This window comes from Malaclemys terrapin, chromosome 7 (genome assembly GCF_027887155.1).
Source record: "Malaclemys terrapin pileata isolate rMalTer1 chromosome 7, rMalTer1.hap1, whole genome shotgun sequence".
Taxonomy (NCBI): Eukaryota; Metazoa; Chordata; order Testudines; family Emydidae; genus Malaclemys; species Malaclemys terrapin.
In genome coordinates, this window is record NC_071511.1 from 60,528,127 (window position 1) to 60,549,786 (window position 21,660).

At 46.0% G+C, this 21,660-nt stretch overlaps 1 protein-coding gene across 3 annotated transcripts in view; it reads left to right on the forward strand.

Moving 5' to 3' along the window:
* The window catches only part of WDFY4 (WDFY family member 4), a 238,334-nt gene that overhangs the window by 51,610 nt on the left and 165,064 nt on the right, over nucleotides 1–21,660 (forward strand). For all 3 annotated transcript variants that reach the window (XM_054035180.1, XM_054035179.1, XM_054035178.1), the window contains exons 12-15: nucleotides 130–743; nucleotides 8,350–8,443; nucleotides 19,763–19,977; nucleotides 21,465–21,577. In XM_054035180.1, the coding sequence (XP_053891155.1) occupies nucleotides 130–743; nucleotides 8,350–8,443; nucleotides 19,763–19,977; nucleotides 21,465–21,577 (1,036 nt within the window). The remainder of the gene's footprint in view (nucleotides 1–129; nucleotides 744–8,349; nucleotides 8,444–19,762; nucleotides 19,978–21,464; nucleotides 21,578–21,660) is intronic.

Genomic DNA, 21,660 nt, shown 5'->3' on the forward strand with positions numbered 1-21,660 from the left:
GTCATTCCTCCTCTCCCCCGCATTTTTGATCAACAATTGAAATGTCAGTGAAATAAAAATTCTGAGAGCATTGTCTAGTCCAACTAGAGGTTAAACGCTTGCTTGTCTCCCTTCTCTCTGATGCCGCAGTCTCTCCTGAGGATCCTGGAGAACCCCAAGTGCCATTCGGCTTTCAGAACATGCAGTGGATTCAATGGACTCCTGTCCCTTCTCTCTGACATGGAAGGTGCGTTACAGGACCCGCCGTCAGGGGCGTGGGCAGCTACGGGGCACAGCCTCATCCTGGAGCTTGTTTTGTACACGCTTCAGGGGATAGCCGCTGCTCTGCACCTGGACCCCATCAACAGTGACTTCTTCCAAAGGAATGGTTTCTTTGAGAAGCTGGCGGAGGATCTCGGCTCACTCGGCTGCTTCTGGACACAGGAGAGGCAGCAAGTCCCCGTGCAGCTTGAGAAAGGAAGGACGTTTGCAGAGTTCTTGAATGCAGCCTTGTACTCGTCAGAACCTTTCCCAGCATGGCTCAAGAGCTGCATACGGATTCTGAGTTTCCTTGACCATATGATCAAAGGGACCCTGCATCTGGACAGCTGCTTCCTGGAGATCAAGCCTGCTGCAGAAGAACCACCATGGGATGTTCAGAAGGGACAACTAGATCAACAGGAGGAGCATGGTACTAGCTTCAAACCACTGGAGAATAAATTAGCTGCCTCCGACTACAGGGCATGGGCAGACCCTGAAGACAGGTAGGTCTTTGATTCTTTATTATAGAAAGACCCCAGCATCCAAGAGCAGTAATACTTGGGTGTTTTCTGGTGTCACTGAGGAGCCAACAGTATTTTACATGTAGTAGTGAAATAAGCCTGACAAAGCCCCCCCATTTTACAGGGAGAGTGGTCATAAACCCAGGCCCAGAGATGGTGTGACTTGCCCCAGGTCACACACTGAGTCAATGAGAGGGTCAGGAATCAAGCTGAGGAGTCCACACTCCCAGGCCTGTGCTCTAGCAGGCAGACAAAGACACTTTATAAAAGGTGAATGACTACAAACATTGCAGCATAAATGTCAGTGTTTGACTTCAGAGGGACAAAGTAGGGACAAACTTGTCTCTTTTGCCAACAGAGGTTGGCCCAATAAAAGATATGTCCTCATCCACCTTGCCTCTGTAATATCCTGGGACCAACAGGGCTACAGAACTGCACACAATTGTTTGGTTCAGTGGGACAAGGGGCTATGAGAGCTTTTTGGCTTATCCCTGGGGTCTGGATTATATACTGGGTGAGCTTTCAGAGTGATCCTGTCTCTTTGATCAAGTACCAGAGAGAGGCTATAGGTCACTGGAATTTGAAAACTATTTTTTAGCCTCTGCTCGAAACCACCCAAATCAATATTGGCTCCTGCAATGGCATAGAAGATTGCTTCCAGTCACTGGGTGCAATGTAAATAGGCCTAAATCACTATTTATTTCAAATGCCCTGTACTGGAAAAATGAAGAAGGAAGCAGCCATGCTGTCTGCCTCATTATATATATCAAGGCAAGAAGGTCAGGGAAGACATTCAGGGAAGGCTGGGAGATTTCCGCAGCACTTGGAAGGTCAGTTCTGGGTATCTTTTATTAAGTAGTGCCTTCCTGCAACGTTTACATTTCTTCCCTTAAGAGACAGGGGAAATCTCTGGCAGTTTTCTGTGTCCCTGGCTGCAGCTCGGGTCCCCCTGTGCTCTTACATACTGTCATCAGATGCTCCCGGTGTGGTGCTCTGCTCTGTTCAATGTTGATATCAATCGGCTGCGTGCGTGTGTTCCTTCTGTGTGCTGCCCCAGCTCTGCGCAGATAGCTGACACAGCAGACCCCGAGAGAACCCCCAATGATCACAGACTCTAGTAAGGTACGAAGGCACATCGGCCAGGTTTATTGTCGAAGAGAAACACAGTCTGCAGCTTTCCTTGGCAAACGAAGTCCATGGTGCTGCTAAGGTGTGGCTAGCCAGTACTTATGTGCTCCCTGACAATGGACTCAGCTCAGTCAGTGGGGGGACTTTCCACTGCCCCCTAGGCTGGACAAAGATATCCACTCAGGGATGCATTCTTATACACAGATACAAACAAGTTACACATCACTCCTGACGTATTGAGATGCAACCCCCCAACGCAGCAAGGTACAACCCCTCTACGTAGCAAGGTGCCGCCTCTCACCTTGTACATGTTGGTTCAAACAAAACAACACTATCCATCCTATTCCCCTTTTGGCCCTGTCATTGGGATGGGTCAGCCTGTTCCTTGTTGTGTGTGGAATGTACAAGTATGCGAATGTTCTGATATCTGGTGTCCAGTACCTTTTAGGTAAGTCTCTTTTTGCAGCATCAGCCCTTTCCTTGCCAGCTTCTGTGAGCAGGGCCTGCCTCTGGCTCACAGCTTAACTTTGCTTTATGTTAGCAAAGTCTTGACCATTACTTTAGTTCAGTCCTTAGGCCTCATACTGGGCCTCTGATACCAATGTTTATATCTCAGGGCCTCCTCTTACTATACATACTATCCACTGTATTTCTGCTTGGAGCTAGAATCCAAGCGGAAAGGGATTACAGAGCTGACCATGTCACCATGAGGCATCTCTAGTTATCTTTAAATAAGGAAAATGACTAAGTCGCATTTAAAGGCCTAACCTTGACGTCCTGTCTCATAGGAAAAGCTTGTTGAAGTTAATAGGAATCTTGGTTGAGTAAATGCTAAATGCAAACTGGGTTAGCACCTCAGCATTTGGCCCTCCGTGATTCATCTGTGCATTATCTGAAGCCATGTGAAAAAATCCTTGTAGTTTTCCTTGGCCAGCTGTCAGAATGGCTTCAAAGCAGATCACAAGAGATGCTTACTGAATGCCCTGCTTCTCCACTGGGGATGGCTAGCTAGTTCAGATGAAATGCTGTGGCAAATATGCACATTCACTAGTGTTCTTCCCCTGGCCCAGGAGAAACTTGGAGGGACCTGGGTTAGCAGGCAGGGGGCTTGCTCAGGCTGGGCAGCGGGCTGAGCTGGGGCAGAGGCTGGGTGAGAAGCGGAGAGCCAAGCAGGGACTGGCAGCAGCAGGGGACAGGAGGAGTGACTGGCAACCAGGAGGCATGAGGTAACAGCTCTGGCTGGATGACAGCAGGACAATGGACAGTCCCCCGTCCACCGCCCTGATATTAGAGATGACATATTTTTCCCAATGAGACCCACCAGCCTGTACTTAGGTTCCCTTATGAGAGTGAAGGACTAGAATGCTTACTCCAGGATACTAGGCCTGAGAAGTGCCCCAGGGCAAAGCCCTACTTGGACCCCTCTCTAGTACTGCCTCCCAGGGACTGAGTCAGGAACTATGGGGTTGTATTATGGGATTCTGGCTGGATCAGTCAGATACAAGTGGCCTCTGATTTTGGGTGCCTCAGCTTTTTGAGCCAACCTTGTGCCCTGAGGGGATGATGCCTGGAGACATAAGCAGACCCATGTTAACCAGAGGCATCAGCAGAGGAGGGAGCTGAGCTCAGCAGCCAGGAGGCTTGCAAAGAGCATGGGGAAGCTTTCACTGCCACTGCCTAGGCCTCAGCATTGAATGCTTTGCAAATAGACATGGGAAATCCAGTGCACACGGTTGGCTTTCCTGATAACCTGCAGCTTCCCCTTAGCTGCTTCTCCCTCTTCACACTTCCCCCTGTGAGAGGCTGCAGCCCCCGGTGCTCTACTAGGCCGGGCAGGTCTATAGTGGCTGGGCCGGCTCCAGCTTTTTTGCCGCCCCAAGCAGTGGGGGGAAAAAAAAAAAGAGAGAGAAAAAAGAAAAACCCGATTGAGTTGCCGCCGAAGAGGAAGAGAGGGACTGAGGGACCCGCCGCTGAATTGCGGCCGCAGACCGGGATGTGCCGCCCCAATAACAGATGGAGTGCCGTCCCTTTCTATTGGCCGCCCCAGGCACCTGCTTCCTTAACTGGTGCCTGGAGCCGGCCCTGTATAGTGGGAACCAATGTGCAACAATCATGCGTGGCCTGTGAGGCCCCAACCTGCAGGCGAGTACTGAAAAGTTAATGAAAAGTAGGTGCCTGGGGAAAGGAGGGGATGAAGTCCAAGGGCCTGGTGACTTGTGCAGTCACTTCCCTGTGTGCCCAGTGGGTGTGAAATCCTGCTATTCTGATCTGGTAGTACTTCATGCCTGCTTTGCCCTACTGTAAATGATTATACAGGGTGCAGGGCCATGCAGGATTGGGCTCTTCAATCTCATCTGAAGTGCAGCCTCTTTGAGTGAAGACAAACTCCTTTGAAACCACTCCCCAGTTCCATCCACTGGCTATGGCCTGTGAGAAGATGAGGGGGGTTTCTGGCTCCAGTGCAAATGCCTAAAGCGATTTGTATGACAGACGGGCGCTCTCCCTCTTGCATTCCTGTGATTAGAAAGAATATTTTGCTGCAAGCTGTTTTAATGGAGGCTGATCTCTGGGAACCAGATTGCCCCCTGCTGCAGAATGGCGGCAGCAACTGCCTTTCCATAGACTCACCGTGCTTAATGGCTCTTCAGCTTCAACAGGGCAGCTCGCTTTGTCCCCAGCACCCCCTCTGTATTAGTTTTAAATAGCAGCGCCTCCCGATTGGATTTGGGATCAACAATGTGATGGCACCGGATGGTCTCGGTCAGGGTCATGCAGTGGGGAGAGGGAGACAGGGCCTTTCACAGGATAGTAGTGGGGAGGGAGCTGTGGCCTATTGGAGTATGGCAGGCAGGAAGATGGGGCCTTTTGGAAGATCATTGGGGAGGTAGGTAGGTGTTGTACTGAAATTGCTCTGAAAGACCTAAAGAGTTAAAGGTGTTTATAAACCCTTTCACTGTCCAAGGTTAAACAGTGATAGACAGGTAGGGTTATCAAGTTTGGTGGAAGCATTCCTGGCAGTTTTATCCCGTGACATAATCTTTAATTAAAGATTAATCTTTAATTCCTGGAGACTCCAGGGCAACCCTACGGTTCGGGGTTGTTTTTAAACAGAGTGCTTGATTTTCCTTGTTTACGTGGCAAACACCCAAAAAGCTTTCATTCAGATTGAAACTTTATTGATGTAACACATGAAGTTGAAACTTTGGTGAGTGGTTGTGCAAAACAAACGTAGTCAGACCTTCTCAAAATCTGTTTCCTTTTGGAGTCAGAATATCAGAGTCTTTTATTTTCAGAACAATTTTCCCTTGATGAAAAGCAAAGGGTTAATTTTATTCCACCCTGTTGTGTAGAGGACATTCACTGCAGACAAACCCAAGGAGAAGGAGAGACAGGATAGAAAAGATGGGAGAAATACGGCTTGTGTTGATGTTTTTGGAACTCTGGACCCCTGGTTAGTTATGAGTGGATGCTTTGGCTGGCAAGTTCACCATGACACCTGCAGCTTTCAACCCTGGTTAGTTATGGTCTGGTTGGATTCTTTCTCCTTAGACGAGGCAGGTTTGGATGAACACAGAATAGTTGACTTCAGGATTCGATGAAAAGCCAAGAGAGTGAGAGAGGATAGGAGGAAAGAAACAGCTGGGCGAGAAAGTCACACAACAAGGGAAGGGAATATAATATAGGATCTCAGGCACTGTTCCCTCTAAGCTGTGCATGTGTGCGCGCACACACAGATCCTAAACACCGTGCACACGGCGAAACACTGCATGCAGAAAAATTTGCACAGAAGCACAAAAATTTGCACAGAAGACATTTTTTGTGCACACAGCCTGTCAAAAATTAGAGGGAACATTGATCTCAGGAGCCTTTGTGGTGCTGGTAATTCGATCTCCCCACTGATGGGCTGAGGAGTGGATGTCCTAATGTGATGACTTTCAGCACTCACAGATGAAAACAAAGTTCATTAAGCACGAGCAAGGCCAGCCGGCTTCCTGTCAGGAAGAAAGTCCCTTAGAAGGGTCGAGATGAGTTTCAGTGCTGGCAGGTCGGGGGACGGGCTGGGGGGGCGGGAGGGGAGGGGAGATGAATCCTTTTTTTTTTAACCCCTCAAAGTCTCTTCTTAAGAACCCCAAAAAGGAGTAAAAGGGGTGGAATATTATGTCCTCATTATTTTGTCCACCAATTAAAACCATTTCCATAAGGCCCGGCTTGGCATAATAACTTTGTTCCCAAATTTTATTTTTTTTACCAGATATGATCTCACCACAGTGCTTGACTTATATCAGTAGCCGTTTTCATTGAACTTGTACAGTTTCTCCATCTGGTTTTGTTGCACCTATTAAAATAGTCATTTACTGAAAATAACTTGACCTATTTTTCATGGTTATTGTAACATCTTATGAACGTTCATGTACTTTTTACAGCTGAGCTTAGGGTAACTTTGTAAGTCCAATAATCACAACAGGTCTCTTGGATGATCGTGGGGAACGAAGGGGGTGGGGCCCATAGGAAGATCATGGGGAGTGGGGGTTGTATGCAGACCTTGAATGTGCAGTTTAGGGATAGGCAGAGATTCAAACTGGTTCTTCTTTGTGCTCTAGCCCATCCATAATTATGGCACTGGCTGGGAACTTGGACAGCATTGTCAACCCAAAACATTCAGAAATCATAAGTCAGCCTCTAAAAATCGAGAGGCTTAACATTTTTAAAAATCATGAATTTGGCTCTTTTTATTTACCTCCTAGTGTTTGAGCCTAACAGGGGCTGGTTTTCCAGATTTTCTCTGCAACCATGAGGGCTAGAAACGTCTTTCTTTTTTAAATGAAAGCTGAGTTTCTCATGTAATCACAAGACTCCAGGACCTGGGGCTTTAAGAAAGGCACCACATATTGATAGAATGGTGATAGCTGGTGACACTGCTTGATGTCTCTTCTGCAGTTTGCTGACATGTTCTGTGTCATAACATCCCCAAACACAAGGGGCTCACTTTCTCCCTGGTGTAACAAATTCCCTTGATTTCAACAGCCTTATGCAGCAGATGAATTTGGCTGAACAAACACAGCTAAAGAGTGAAAACTACAAATAATGGAACCCAGGCCCCATTGAATTTAACAGGAGTTTTGCCCTTAATGTCAGTGGGGCCAGGATTTCACCCAAACTTTGTGTTTGTTTAAAAAAAATATGCCTCCTTGCTTGTTTAGCCATCAAACATCGGAGCCACATTCCTCCTTGGTGTAGATGTGAAATCAGTGGAATTGCAGCCATTCGCACTGGAGCTGAATTTGACTCATTAAGCTTAAAGAATAACAAACAAGTAATTTTTTTCTGCAAGCACTATTTAATAAGACAGTATTTGCCTTGAGGGTGCAGTAATAGTCATTGGTCACTGTGGGGCAGTGTCCCACGTTAGTCACTTTGCACTGATCTGTTGGCATTGGCTCCTGGAAATGGCAAACAGGTGTTTATTACAGACATTATTCTCTTTTAGTTTCATTATAAAGGCCTTTTTTATTCCGATCCTGTTATTTATTCTTCCTGTTTTACACAGTGTGATAGTGCTTGCTGTTTTATTTTTCACATCCAGTTAGCACTGTCAGACACTATCTGAGTTTCCTTCACCAGGATCTATTGGAAAGAACAGTGTATCTGATAATACCGTACAGCCCACATCTTTCAGCTGGCTGGAGCTTTGGTTCAGCTAGAAATTTGTGTGCTTCTCCAAACATCCTGAGCCTGCAAAGCCTGAGCTAGAAATCTCATGAAAAAGCAGCTCTCTCATCACGTTACCAGAATGTCCTTCTTCTAGCCATTAACGTGGCGTGAGCAGACTTCCCTGTGGATTTTGATGCTTCATTTTCCTCTCCCTGAATGAGCAGAGGCATGTGGCAAAAATGAAAAATGGTGGAGAAAAGTAAATAACCACAAACTCTTTCTCCCCCTCTAGGCAGGTTCTGCGTTGGTTTGATGTTTGGGGAAGGGTTTGGTTGCACAGGAAGCCATTCTGATTTTATTCACACTCTGTACCTTCCCCACTTGCTGCTCTTGGTTTGGGGAATCCTACAGATCTCGCTCAATGCTGGATCCTAGGTTGTGATCTTGGATCTCAAGTAACAGAGAATGTAGCACTGGCTCTGGAGGCATCAGAGACTTTTTGCAGTTTACTCTTTATGGAGCAAATTCTTCAAGTCAGAGTCATTTGAAAAATGGCTCCACACACCTGGGTGTCTTTAGGGTCATGATCCACGAAGTCAGATTTGAGCTTTGGTTGTACCTTTCGGGTGCATCTTGGTGGTGGTTCTGTTTCTGGCTGTCCCAGGTTGCTGGTCCATTGGTTTACTTTTAGCACTGAATCTGGTCAATGCAAGCAATGAACAATGCGGTTGTCCACTGGGGAACTGGCTCACCGTGTGTGACCTTGTCAGCAATGCTGTTACAGTCTCTCCTCATCTGTTTCCTGCAGGTTGGAAGGGGGAAACTGTGCCATTATACATCCAGGTGCTGTCTGTGTCATGGTGAGGCTGCTTCCAAAGCTCTACAAGGAGGAACACCCTGAGGTAAATCTCTATCTAGATGGTGCTTTGAGCCGTCTTTCCTCCACCCCTTTGACCTGGCCCGTGCTGTAAGTACCATTCACTCCTGTACACCAGCATCACTGAAATCAGTCCAGATAACTAACAGAGAAATAGCCCATCGTTCATCATGCTCATCAGGGCAAGAAGAATAGAAGAGCTCTTTTTCAAGGGATTAATGGGGCTTTACATTTAGGAAAGTGGTGCCCTGTGGGTTGATAAAAACTTGCATTTATATTGCACCATTCACATTAAAGGATCTCTCACATCGGCTAGACTGTGCCATTGGGTTTTGATCTGGTGCAGAACACAGCCCCTGCTGCTCTCTGGATACTCCCTGCAGTAAATAAGAGGCTGGCTGGGTGGAGCCTTGGTTCTATTCCCTCTACTAGCTGGCCAGAATATCTGATCAGGTGCAAGAGGATGGGGGAATAAGCTGCACCCTCTGGTCAGCAACAATTTATTTCCCTCTCAGAGCAAGAATGGAGACAGGGAGGGATTGGTCCCTCTGTGTCCCCAGTGCCAATTGTAAAATGGGTCTGGTTATGCTCAAGGATTACTTCAGTCACCACTAAAATGAAGCCACCTCTGTGGCGGCATATGGCTGCTGTTTAACAGAGGCACAGCAGCTTACAGAACAGTTTAGTACAGGAAGAACATCAAATCTGTTGGTAAATGCAGGGGGGATTGAGGTAGAGTCGGAAGAAGGCACCCACTTTGTCCAGGACAGCTGGGGCTAATAACTCTGCTTTTCAGATGAGTGGGTCTCTAACTGCCATCAAATGAACAATGATCAGAGACCCGGCTCTTGTCCAATTTGGATTGTAAACAGCCCGGTGTGTTCAGGAGTGTGTGGATTCATGCTCTTTCTTTAGCCAGTGCAAACAAAGCCACAAATTTCAAAGAAGGGGGCAAGGGACAGGGGTTGGTTAAAGCAGGAGGGACTTCCGATTTGCATTGGACTTCAGGGTTACATCTCACCCCAAAGCATCCCCTCCTGAATTAACCCTTTCTTATCTTTTATAGCCCCCATCACTGGACTATTTTAGCTTCAATGTAGCTAATGTATTCACCCTCACACCCCCTGTGTGGTAGGGAAGTGCTGTTATCCCCATTTGACAGATTGGGAAACTGAGTCACCGGGAGTAAGTGACAAGGTCATAGGTCAAACTTAAAATCTGTGGCAGAGCATGAATAGAACCCCTGTCTCCTGTATCCAATGGTAGTGCCCTCACCACTGGCCTCTCCTTCCTCTCTTTCTGCAACACCCATCCAACTACTGGCTGCCTTTGACTGTTTTGTTCACAAGACTGATGTGATTGCAGTGTGGAAGTTTAATGGAGAGGGTGGCAGATAGAGATGGGCAAGAAGGTTTTTGGATAAATGTTCAAGTTTGGGATGTGTACCTGCCTCTTTGTGGAGCTGAGGTCAGCTGTGTTACAAGGCCATATTCAAAACTCCCAGGACTTCCTGGGTTAGGCTGAGGGGAAATACAGCAAGATCTGCCTCTGCTGTAGAATTCTGGAATTCTTGCTGCCATCCTGCCAGGAGCCAGGGAGTGCAGAATCACATGGTGGGAGGGGGAAAAATGGAAGGGCACCATTCCATGGCCCAGGAAAGGGCTGGGTGTGATTCAGCTGAGTCTGGGGCAACAGATTTGGATCTTATCTTCTCCAAACACCTTTACCAAGTTCTACTAGCAAAGTACCACACAGTCATCTCCCTGTTCTTCCTCCTTTTGAGGCGAATCAATTTCCTCCAGGCACATCTGATCTGTAGTGGCCTTGGATTGAGTCCTGAGGGTGGATTTTCCAAAGAGCTCAGGGCCTGGTTTTCAAGATCTCAGCACCCACTGAGCTCAATTCTCTGGACTGTCTGGCTCCAACTGTGGGTGCTGAATGCTTCTGAGCTGCTAGTTCCTAATATAAAGGGGCGGGCGCTTACAGGCCAGGGCTCCACTGTGCTACCATAATACAAATAATATATAATAATAGCAATTGTTATTAATTGGAGGGAGTTGAGATCTCAGGTCCTTGCCCGGTTGGTCATTAATTGCTAAGAAGCATTTATCTTGGTGGGTGTCGATGCTGCTGCTTTAAAAGCATGTGACTGTTTTCAGTTAAGAACATATAAAGGGCGGAATTAAGGGCCTGATCTAGCAAAGTGAGCTGCATATATGGACAGCTGCTCCTGCCACTGACTTCACAGGTTCGGGGTGTGTGTGAGAGAGAGAGTAAGGGCCTCTGGTATGGGGATCTCTTTGCAGGCTCCCTAGGGGTGATTGTGCTGGGAAAAGGAAAACGGTGTGGCACTCCTGTGCATGCCCCAGGAGGCATGTCTGTTCCATGCAAACGACATGGACTCTTTAATAAAGCACATACTTACAGAGGTGCTGCAACTTGGCATTCCAGCCATGTGCACACAGACTGACCTCCTGGTGCTAACTACAAACACTTCCCTCCTGCAGCCTCTCACTTGCCACTGTCTGCAGAGGCCAGTGGTAGGCATAGTGCTCTGGGGGCAGTATGTGCACTAGTGACCACTGTGAGCTCTGCTCCATGGATTGGGCTAAAATTCTCTCACTCATTGGCTAGCACACAGCAGAAACCAGGGAGGTGCTTTTCTCAATCCAGATATGCCCCATCTGGGTAGGTACTCCCTACTCCGCATCGTGCTCCTAGGACCCAAGAGCCCACATGAGAGGGAATGAGCTTCCCGCACCTCACCCTCTCTGCAGTGCATCTTGTGCATGTACCACACAGCAGCTGTTGTTTGGGCCAACACTTGGGATCAGCACTTTCCCTGGTATCTGCAGCAATGCATGATGCATTTTTCTATTTACAGTCCTGGAGCTCAATTCTGCTCTTGGTTACAATGATGTCAATTGCTTAAGCCAGTGGGGTGATACCAGGGCAATTATGGTATATGTAAGATCAGGATCAAGCCCTGGACTCTTCCTAGCAGTTACAGACTGGTGCAGCAATTAACAGGAAATTGGCACTCCGTTAGCTTGATCACAACTAGGAATCTGCTCAGGTGAAATTTCCTTTCTCGGGCTCTCCCCACATGCACCCTGACCGAACGAGCAAATTATCCAGTGTATGTCTGCTGCCTTTTCTGAAATAATTGGATTCAACTAGCAGATAAACGGGAGGTTTGGAATAAAACCAGATTCCTCATCAGCATCTCTGGAAGGTGGGAGTGTAATTAACTGCTGCTGTTTCTTGACTCTTCATTGCAAGCCAAGCCAGCTGCTATTAAAATTTTGACAATTACTGTAATTAATTTCTGAAAAACAAGTAGAACAGTTAATTGGATGTGAGAGAGGAGCTGTCAGGGAAGTCGCGGTATCAGAGCTGGCTCTGCAGCTCTGTTGGATGAGGCAGGGAAAATGAAAACCCCACAAACTTTCAGTAGATGGCAGTGTTATTAAAAATATGAAGAGCTGGGAAACAAAGTCTATCAGTCTCAGTAACGTACTTGAATCTATTAATCTTTCCTTCCCTTCTCTTTTCTTCTTTCCCCCTTCTCTCATTTGATAAGGAATCAGTAGCAGTTGTAATATTTTATTTATTTATTTATAATTTATTTAGTATTATAACAATGGAGATCAGAGCCCCATTGTACACAGATAGTAAGAGGCAGTCCCTGTCCCAAAATGCTTGCAATCTAAACAGACGCAAGAAAAGGTGGGAGGGTAAATAGAAGCATAGAGAAGTAAAGTGACTAGCCCAAGGTCACATCAGCAACACAGACAGGAATAGAACCTGTGTCTCTGAGTCCTCTGCTTCTGTCCAGTAGAACATGCTGCCTTCCTTAATAGATGTGATTTGAAGTCTCATTATAATCTGAAGATGAACTCTGTGAAGTTGATTGTGTGAATCTCCATATTTTATTCTCACTGTGATTTCTGGGCTAAATTTGTTCTGCATATAAGCTGAACTAGCAGCTAGTGCTTCTGAGGTTTTTCTGTCTCCTAGCACCACCTGCGATTATGATGTAGTCTCCCGAGCTTCACTGGTGATGGGTGAGACACAATAGATTGAAACTCTGCCATGGCTGTGTCAGCTTTCTGGTGCCAGGCTCTGACACATTTCTGGTATTGAACAGTGCTGGGAGCCCACTGGCGGAGTGGGGAGCTACTCAGGCGGCGGGGGTCATGGTCTTGTGCAAAAGCTGTAGCTCAAGGATCAGTGACAGATAAATAACTCCCTGTGGTGGTAGAGTGGTAGCAGATAGAAGGGTGGTAGAGTGGTAGCAGATAGAAGGGAAATGAGGAAACCTTTTGAAAAGCCAGCAGGGGGCTGTGGCATTGTATGTGCACATCACACTGGACACAGCATGTCAGCTGTTCTTTTCTTCCCATCCATACACTGGCTTGGTAGTCGTGTTGGAGGTGGCTGGAATGTTTTATGGTTGGACCTTTCCGACAGTGGGCCCCATGTACATAGGGTATCCGTCCTGTACATGGGCAGCATCCTACCTGCCAGAAGGGGAATGGGTTTTGGCATGTGTTTGTCTGTATGAATGTGCCTTCATTTCTGCTTCCAAACAAGGAAAGAACCCTTGCGCTTGGCTCACTATGTGTTCTGTGCCTGACAGCCCAGGAAGCAGCTGCAGCAAGGAATGGAGATGGCAGGTTGCATTTTTCAGTCCCTAACCCTAACCCTATATCATGGTCGTGTTGTGGCATATGCTCCCTGCGCCCAATTCCTCTCCTGCTGAAATCAGTGAAAGGGCTCCCACTGAGTTCAGTGGAACAGCACTGGGCTCTCTCTGCCCACGGAGGCTCTTACAGCTGGCTGGCAATGTGTGCTGGTAGCGTTTGCACTTTGTCACACGAGGCACATCTGAAGGCGAGAAGATGACAGAAGGCAAAGCTCTCCTCTGATAGCTCCGCAGTGGATCTTGACTCCGATGTTCAGCTTTCCCAGAGGTAGTAAGGAGAATATAATGTCAGTCAGGATCCACCACAAAGGGCTGGGAGAAGGTTTTTGGCCCAGAGTTTGGGGCTTAGTTGAACAGCATGTTCTTCAACAGCAAGGATGGACAATGGGTGGGCACTGAGCACCACTTTGCTAGTCTGAATGCTGCGTAAAGACATTTTGGGATGGAGCATGGAGTTATCTTCCTGAAGGAATCAGTCCAGCTTCATATACAAATCCTTCCATTTCACCAAAGCGCTGCTCTGCAGAAGCATTAGCGGAACTCAATAAACATTAATGCGTTCTGATTCTGACCTAAGGAAATAGGATCCATTCCCAGTTGGATTTGCTGCTTCTTGGTGACCTTTATCAGACCCAAGCAGTGATGTGCTGAAGTAACTCTGAGCGTGTCAATGTACTGAGAGTGGTAATAAGTAGCAAGACAGACAGGAGACTCGATCTCACACTGCAGCCTTTTCTTCTGACCTGACCAGAATGACAATTAACAGCTGGTGAGAATAGATCTGTGGTTGTGTGTTGCAGCCATCTCTACTGGCAATTAAAAAAACATTTGGATGTCAAATGAGACATATGAAAATTTGCTAAAAGCCCTTCAAAAAAAAAAAAAAAAAAAAAAGGCAGAGGTGCTGTTTGAGTCTTTAAAGGAAATTTATCGAGCATCACTCATGTGAACACTCAGCCCTGGTGCTTTTGCAAACGGTGCATTCATTGTAATGACCACATTTATGCAAAGCAAATATTCTCTTTCCTTAAATGCAAAATCATCAGTGTCAAAATGAAATTGATGCCTATTTGGAAAGCTAATGGCAAAATAAACTTACTTACCGTCCCCTCTAAGCAAGCTTTGTGGCACAGGGCATTTGCCACAGAAGGATATTTATATTGAACTTTTACAATTGCGTCTCCTCTTTAAAGTTATCTCGGCATTTCCTGCTTTCTGGATGATTTCCCAGGACGAAGCCTTTCAGATGCCAGAAGTGTCACTGCCAAGCCTGGTCTTTGTGACCTCACAGAAAGATGCATTCCGAGCTCTTGTCAGTGAACCAGGAAGTACAAAGAATGTATTGCCTAGGGGCAACACCACTTTTAAAAATATATTTCTGTGCTGAATGTTCCTCGTGATCAGTTTGTAGAGTCATTCAGTAATGACTGGGGGTGGAGGGGGACTTAGGAGTTGACTCCATTCAAAGCCTGTCACACAGTTCATCATTTAATTAATCTTGCAAGTTAGGTTTTTTATCACCATAGTCTGAGCTTGGCCCAGTTTTCTGTTTTGTGCTGCAGTTACCTTTAGCAGGTCTCTCTCGTGATCAGGTTGTATTTGGGAGCTTGTGTGTGACTCAATTGTATGGGTAGAGGAAGAAGGCTGTGCATTATCAAAAGATTGTGCTGACTCGCACGCTTCAAGCATACTGAGGTCCAGAGAGGCAGACAGTGATTGTTTTAATACCTACTTGCATCTTACCCAGTGATGCTGCTTTTAGGCCTTTTCTCACTACTTTGCCTTTGGATGTAGTCCTTGATTTAATCATAACTAAATGGTTTGCTCTTGTTGCTAACGTTCATAGCAGGGCACTTCTCAAAAACTGCACAACTGCACTCCCCAAGTCGTGAATTGCTGCTTATAAAGTTGTGGCAATATCATAATTCACCACATTCATGTTCCATGAGATAGTGTTTTGATATTTGACACTTCTCTTCCCATAAGCATTTATTATTATTGCGTATATTACAGTAGCACCTAAAGGCCCACAACCAAGATCGGCACCTATTCTGCTATAGTCTATATACACACAGTAATAGATAGTCTCTGCCCCTAGAGGGTTCATAATCTAAATAGACAAGACAAAGGGAAGTGGGGGAAATGGAAGCCCAAAGAGAGGAAGTGACCTGCACAGTAATGACAGAGCAAAGACTAGAACTCCGCTCTCCTCGCTCCTACTCTAGTCTCCACTAGACTATACAGTCTTTTTAAAAAGAAGAAGATGCAGGCCCTTCCGCCGCCTCTGTCGGGGGAGGCATTTCGGGGGCGGGACCTTCCGCCGCCTAGGGCGGCAAAAAAGCTTGCGGTGCTCCTGTGCCTACCCACCTGGCTGCCATGTATCGGGGTATCTTCCTGTTCTTACTGAGCGAATGAATTTTCTAGGATTGCCAGACACAGTTAGTAGGGTGGGGATGCTAAGGGGTAGATATCTCCCCTCCCATGTGGAAAAGGGGACCAGCTGCTGTCATAGCACAATTTCTTTGAAGTCCATCAAGACTCTTCTCTTGGCCTGGGATCTCTGTGTGTGTGCCGAGGGGGTGGGGGTGGTGAGACAGTCTGGGTGGAGGCACATCATCATCTATGTTAATGACACAGCATTCCTTAGCTTACGGTAATACACTCTGAAGGGGTCCGCAAGGCACCTGAAGTCAGGGTTCTATTCCTCCTTGGGTGCTGCACTGCCAGGGCCTGCAGGGAGATGTGCCTGGGGCACAGAGCTGGACAGAGGCATGGGTTGGGGGAGATCTGCAGGGTTTGGGGGCAGGTCCTGCAGCCTGTTTTGGGGAGCTGGGAGCCAAATCTTCCCCCGAGCACCCCCCCACCCCCCGCAGGCTTTACCCTGAAAGGAGGAGAGCTGACCCAGCTGACTTGTCTGGCTTTGAGAGATGTCCATGAAAAGATGTCATAGCATCTGGAGGACTGCAGGATTGACTTAACGTGAGATTCTCTGTGCAGATGCTGTCCCGATTGTAACAGAACAAAAAACCTGCAGCCTGTCTGCACATCATCTCACTGTGCTGCTCTTACCCTGGGGCAGTGTAATGTGCTCTTCACACTCTCCAGAAAAAATATCCAAATTCTCTGGAATCGCCCAAACTCTCAGAAATGTACATTTGCTTAAAAATCAGGCTCCAACTATGGAATCTTCCAAGAAACCCTAGCAAATTATGCAGAAATGTTCTCTTTCTGCTGCGCCTTTCATCCAGAAAGATCCTACCAGGCTTTATTGACTGTCCATCGGAATCACTACATCCACCTCTCAGGCCAGACTCAGAGTTCTGATGGCACAGCACTACACAAGAACTTAGAACACAACATGGAAAATACAGTATTCAGCCGAGTCTGCAGGAGGATGTTAGCGAAGCAGAATGTAATTCAATAAGTTGGACTTTGGATGAGACCCCAGGATTAATACCTCTACCCTTAACTTTCCAAGGGGCTTTGAGTGCCTTGATTACTAATGGTTAAGTCCCTAGTTGTACATCTCTTCTAAAAGACAGCACCTCTAGCATCCTTAGTACCAGCCTGGTTCGGTGCTGATTTGGGGGGCATCATCTACTCATTCCCCAACAGGAATTACTGCGGCACAAAGAGACACCTTTCATCCTAGCCCTGACTCCCGCTTACAGCATGAGATTGAATACAAGGTGGCATGTCTGCGAGGCAGTCCCAGCAGCCCTTATCTCAGTGCTGATCTATACTCTGAAGCTGTGGTGCAAGCCAGGCCATCTCTTTAAAAGCTCACTCCAGAACTTCTCATGAACCTTGTTGGGTGCAGGAACCTCTGGAACAGAAAAAGAGAGCCCCAGGAGCACATGGTGAAAAAGCACAGTAGAAATGGTTCATCCAAAGAAGTCAGACAAGCCATCTTTGTCTCCATATGTAAGCGTAATATGTACAATTCAATTCATAGTGCCTACTTCCCACTCCCCCTTCTCACCACACATGGATGCTGCAAGCCATAACATATGGCTTCAGTTGTACTGTGGCATGACAGAGCCCAGTTCTGCAAGCATTCACTCAGGCATTTCTTACTCATTAATGCCAATGAGTAAGCTCCTAATTAGTAAGCTGTTGTGCTAGAGACAGACTGTGTCTCATGGCTGCAACAGGGGACTCAAGTTCTGGGTTCTCGTCCCAATTCTGTCAGCCGTGGCTTGGTGTGACTTACTCGCTCTGGGTAACATTTTCAAAAGCATGTAAGTGACTTAGGAGCCTACGTCTCATTGAAAGTCAGCACGTTAGGTTCCTACAAGGGAAAGGGGGTGGGTCAGCTTTTGTGGCCTGCATCATGCGGGAGGTCAGACTAGATGATCATAATGGTCCTTTCTGACCTTAAAGTCTATGAGTCTATAAATGGGATTGTCAAAGTGTGCCAGGTGCTTAACTCTCAATAATTTCCAAGGGAGTTAGGCACCATAGCTGCTTTTGAAAATCCCTCTATAAGTGCATCAATGAGATATAGCATCAAATAGTACCTCCCTCAAGGGTGTGTTGGGAAGTTACATCAATGAATGTGTGCAAAGGGCTTTAAGTTCCTTCAATGAGAGGTGCTAGGGGAGTGCAAGATTTATTTGTTGTTTTGTGGGTCTATGCCTATCTCATTTTTAAGCCCAAGGGGACTGTATCCTGTCAAAATGAATCCACACTTTGAACCTTTTGAGGCATTTGTCTGTCCCCTAACAAACCAACATCATTTGGAAGGGAGAGAAATTCAACTACCAAGTTTTGAAGCAATGGACTGTTAGAAGGAGGAAGCTGGGACTACTTAAGAATGTTGGGCAAATTACTAGATGACATTTTGCCCTCAGACTCTAATCTGATGCAGAGCTGTGAGCCCTGCTGCATTCTAATTGAACCTCCAGTTCCTTGACTCATGGTGCAAGTAATATGTGTTAGGAAAATCAATCCGTGTCTATGGGGAAATGTAGACTGGTTTCCTGCCACCATTAACATTTTCACTAAAAAACCATTTTACTGGAACTAATATTCCTGAAAACAGCACATTTTATTCAAAACAAGGCAATCTCAGTATTGACAGCGCTGCTGTGATAATGAGAACAATCAATTTTTTTGTACTCCATTATGGTTCTATTGGATTTATTTTGGAGTAAACCTATAGTTTCACTTAGCCAAGATCTGTATCTTTTTTATTTTTTTTCAGCTTTACACAGATTGTAAATAATAATTTTTTTCATCCAGTGGAAGAGTAAGTGAAATAACGGCAATAAACATAAAAGAGTTCTAAACTAGACATTCATTTCCACAGGTCACCCAATCCTCTTGCTAGAAGAAGAGAAATGTGTATTGGATCTGGAAGGGGTCTTATAAGCGTAGTGAGAGAATATACGTTTCTGCTTGTATAAAGATAAAAGAATAAATAAAGGAGATTTAGAGCTAGATTTCTAAAGAGCTTAATTTCCATGGAGACACCAAAATAAGGGGCCAGATTGTCCAGAAAGCTCTGCATATTGGGTTCTGGGAGCTGTCTTGAAAATCTGGCCATTAAGGTTGCAGTTGCTCAGCACTTTTGAAAATCTGACCCTAATTTAGGATGCCTAAATGGGAGCAGAGCTCTTTTGAATATCAGGCCTGACAGTGGGCATTGAACATGTCAAATTCCAGCCCTGAGCTCTTCAGAATCTAGCCTACATTGGTCAAAGATGTGACTCTCCTCTTACTTATACCAGTGTTATACCAGTCTAGTGGACCTGGTGGAGTTATTTCCAATTAACATTGCAAAATCAAGCCCAGAATGTGGACATCAGCAACACTTTCTGCATGTCTGATGCCATTGGACAGGTCATCATCTGTAATTCTTTACTAAGTAAAGTTTGTATTAACTATTTCCTTCAACAATATTTAACACATCCAAATGCTTCTCCTGCGAGAAATGCCCCAATCTTACAAAGATTTATGGTGATATAGACTATATACAGTTACTCCTGCAAAGTCCATTTGGGTCTCTGGGCCTTCCTACATTCTGGCTGGCCTACAAGCTGCTTTAAAAATCAACACAAGTTCAGTTTTTAAAAAGTGCGTAAGAACAATTGAAGGCCTCCATTCAGCAAAGCACTTAAGCGGTGCTTAAAGTTAAGCATGTGCTGAAGATTTTTAGTGGATCAAGGCCTTAATTCATGGTTGTTTCTAAAGCACTGAGTAGGTTCCATCAGTGTGACTGCCCGTGTGCTTGAAGTTAAGCATGTGCTAACATGCTTTGCTGGATCAGGCCCTGTGTAACGTGAGAGAGCAAGTGGTGTTATCTCTGCCTTATACAGGGGAACTGACTGACTGCTCTCCTAGTCCCTTCACAAACGTGGCGTTGCTACAAGAGAGCTTGGCCACAGATGACTGAGTAGTAGTCAGATGGGAGAAGATGGCTGGGCTCTCCTGATGCTGAATTTTATGGCACAGCCACTAATGCATTTAATCAAAGCAGCATTGGTGTATCTGTAGACGCCGATCCTGCAAGCTGCTGCTCATGGGTGGACCTCTGTAGCTATCCGGAGCCCATTGAAATCAAGTATCTTCATGGAGCCAGCCTGTGGAGTTAGGGTCTCAGGCACACTGACTCCAGCCCTCTCTTTGTTTCAGCTTTCCCAGGAAATCCAATGCGCTGTGGCCGATCACGTCCAGTCCTTGGTGAAATCGGAGAAGAGCCGTCAGGTGATGTGCGCATCCAGCTTGCTGAGCACCATCATAACCTCCTGTCAACATGCTCTGAACAATGACAGCCACCCATTGCACCTGCCTCTCATCAGGATTTTTGAGAAGCTCGCCTCACAGTCCATTGAGCCAGATGTATTAAGGTACCGGATCTGTATTTAGCAGAGTGGTTTCACAATGTCTTTCTGCACTAAGGCTGTGGATCCTGTAAGGAAATGGACTAATGCAAACTAGCACTGTGATTCAGCAAGGCACTTCACCAGGGGCATTAAGTCCCAATTGGGACCCCTCACAGGCTTAAAGTTAGGGACATGCTTGAGTAAATTGCTGAACTGGGACCTAGGGTAGTAATTCTTTGTGTTTCTGTAGAACCTTCCACCCAGGGATCTCAAAGCAGTTGACAGATGTTAGTTAATTAAAGAACTGCAGTACGCCTGGGAGGAAAGGATTATTTTCATGTTTTTCAGATGGGGAAACTGAGGCGCAAAGAGACGCAGTGATTTTCCCACAGTCGCACACACTGTCAAAGATAGACCTAGGGGTAGAACCTGGAGTCATATTTCTCAGTCTCCTGCTCACAGCAATAGACCGCACAGTCTCCATTAAAGCTAACAAAGGCTAGTATAGAGTGGGCTTTGGAAGGAGTGGAGTGCAGGCTGGGTTTGAATGCGCACCACAAATTTGTCCAGATTCTCTGAACATCTTGTCCAAAGCTGAGCTGTAGATCGTTTTCTTGTGAGATTTCTAAAGCTTCCTCCTTCTGGTCTGGCTGGAAATTCAGCTTTTCTCATGGCACTGTGGAACTTTGTCTGCATATTGTAGCCAGCACCAGACAAAGCAAAGATCTGGGAGAGAGAAAAATACTGAGGAAGATATAACCAGCTTTGTGGTGCTAATATTAGGGATGTTGAAATCAGTAATTCCATCACATCATATCTGAAATGCAGAGGATAATAAAGAGGCCACTGATTTTATAATGATCTTGGGAGACACCTGATTTTAGGAAAGTCTTCCTTTAAGAGTTTCCGATGGCTCCCAAGATCCTTATGAAATCAGTGGCCTCTTGATTATCCTTTGCATTTCAGATATGGTGTGGTGGTGTAACTGATTTAAATTCATGCCCAGGCCAGTGTACACACAGGCTTTTCTGTAGAGCTGGTAAAACAGCTTTCTTTCTTTCTTTCTTTCTTTCTTTCTTTCTTTCTTTCTTTCTTTCTACCAACCAAAAAATAAGAGAAAATCCATTTCATGCTATTTGAAACTTTTCCAGGAATTTTTGAAAAAAGAAATTGATGAAAACAATGAATACGAAGATTTTTGTTTTGTTTCAAATGTGGCCTTCCTCCTCGCCCCCCGCCCCAATAGAAAACAAGTTAGAAAGTGAGGGATAAAAGAAGATGAAACAAACAATTTTTTCTTTAATTTGGAAAATCTGTGGAAAATTTTGATTCCGTCAAAAAGCCATTATTTTGTGGGGGAAAAGCTTTAGAGTGTGATTTTTTTGTCCCACTCTGCCTTTCAAAGTAAAGGTGGCTTCACTAGCTAGAAGGCAGTAACCTCAGGGCTTTGCTGTGTATGCATTGATGCCAGTGCTCCCATATATCCTATACAAAGGTATTTGTGTTCTCAGGCAGTTCCTCTGGCTTGGGACCCCTCCGCCAATCGTGACTGGGACGTGCAGAAACCCAGCTAAGACTACATTGTGTCAAGAGACTAGTTTGTGTAAAGCAGCTTGCAGTGAAGGTGAGAGCAGCAGCGTGGAGAATGGCGTTAGTATTCCGGGTGCATGTGCCGGGGAGGGAAAGCTGCTGCCAGACCTACTTGCT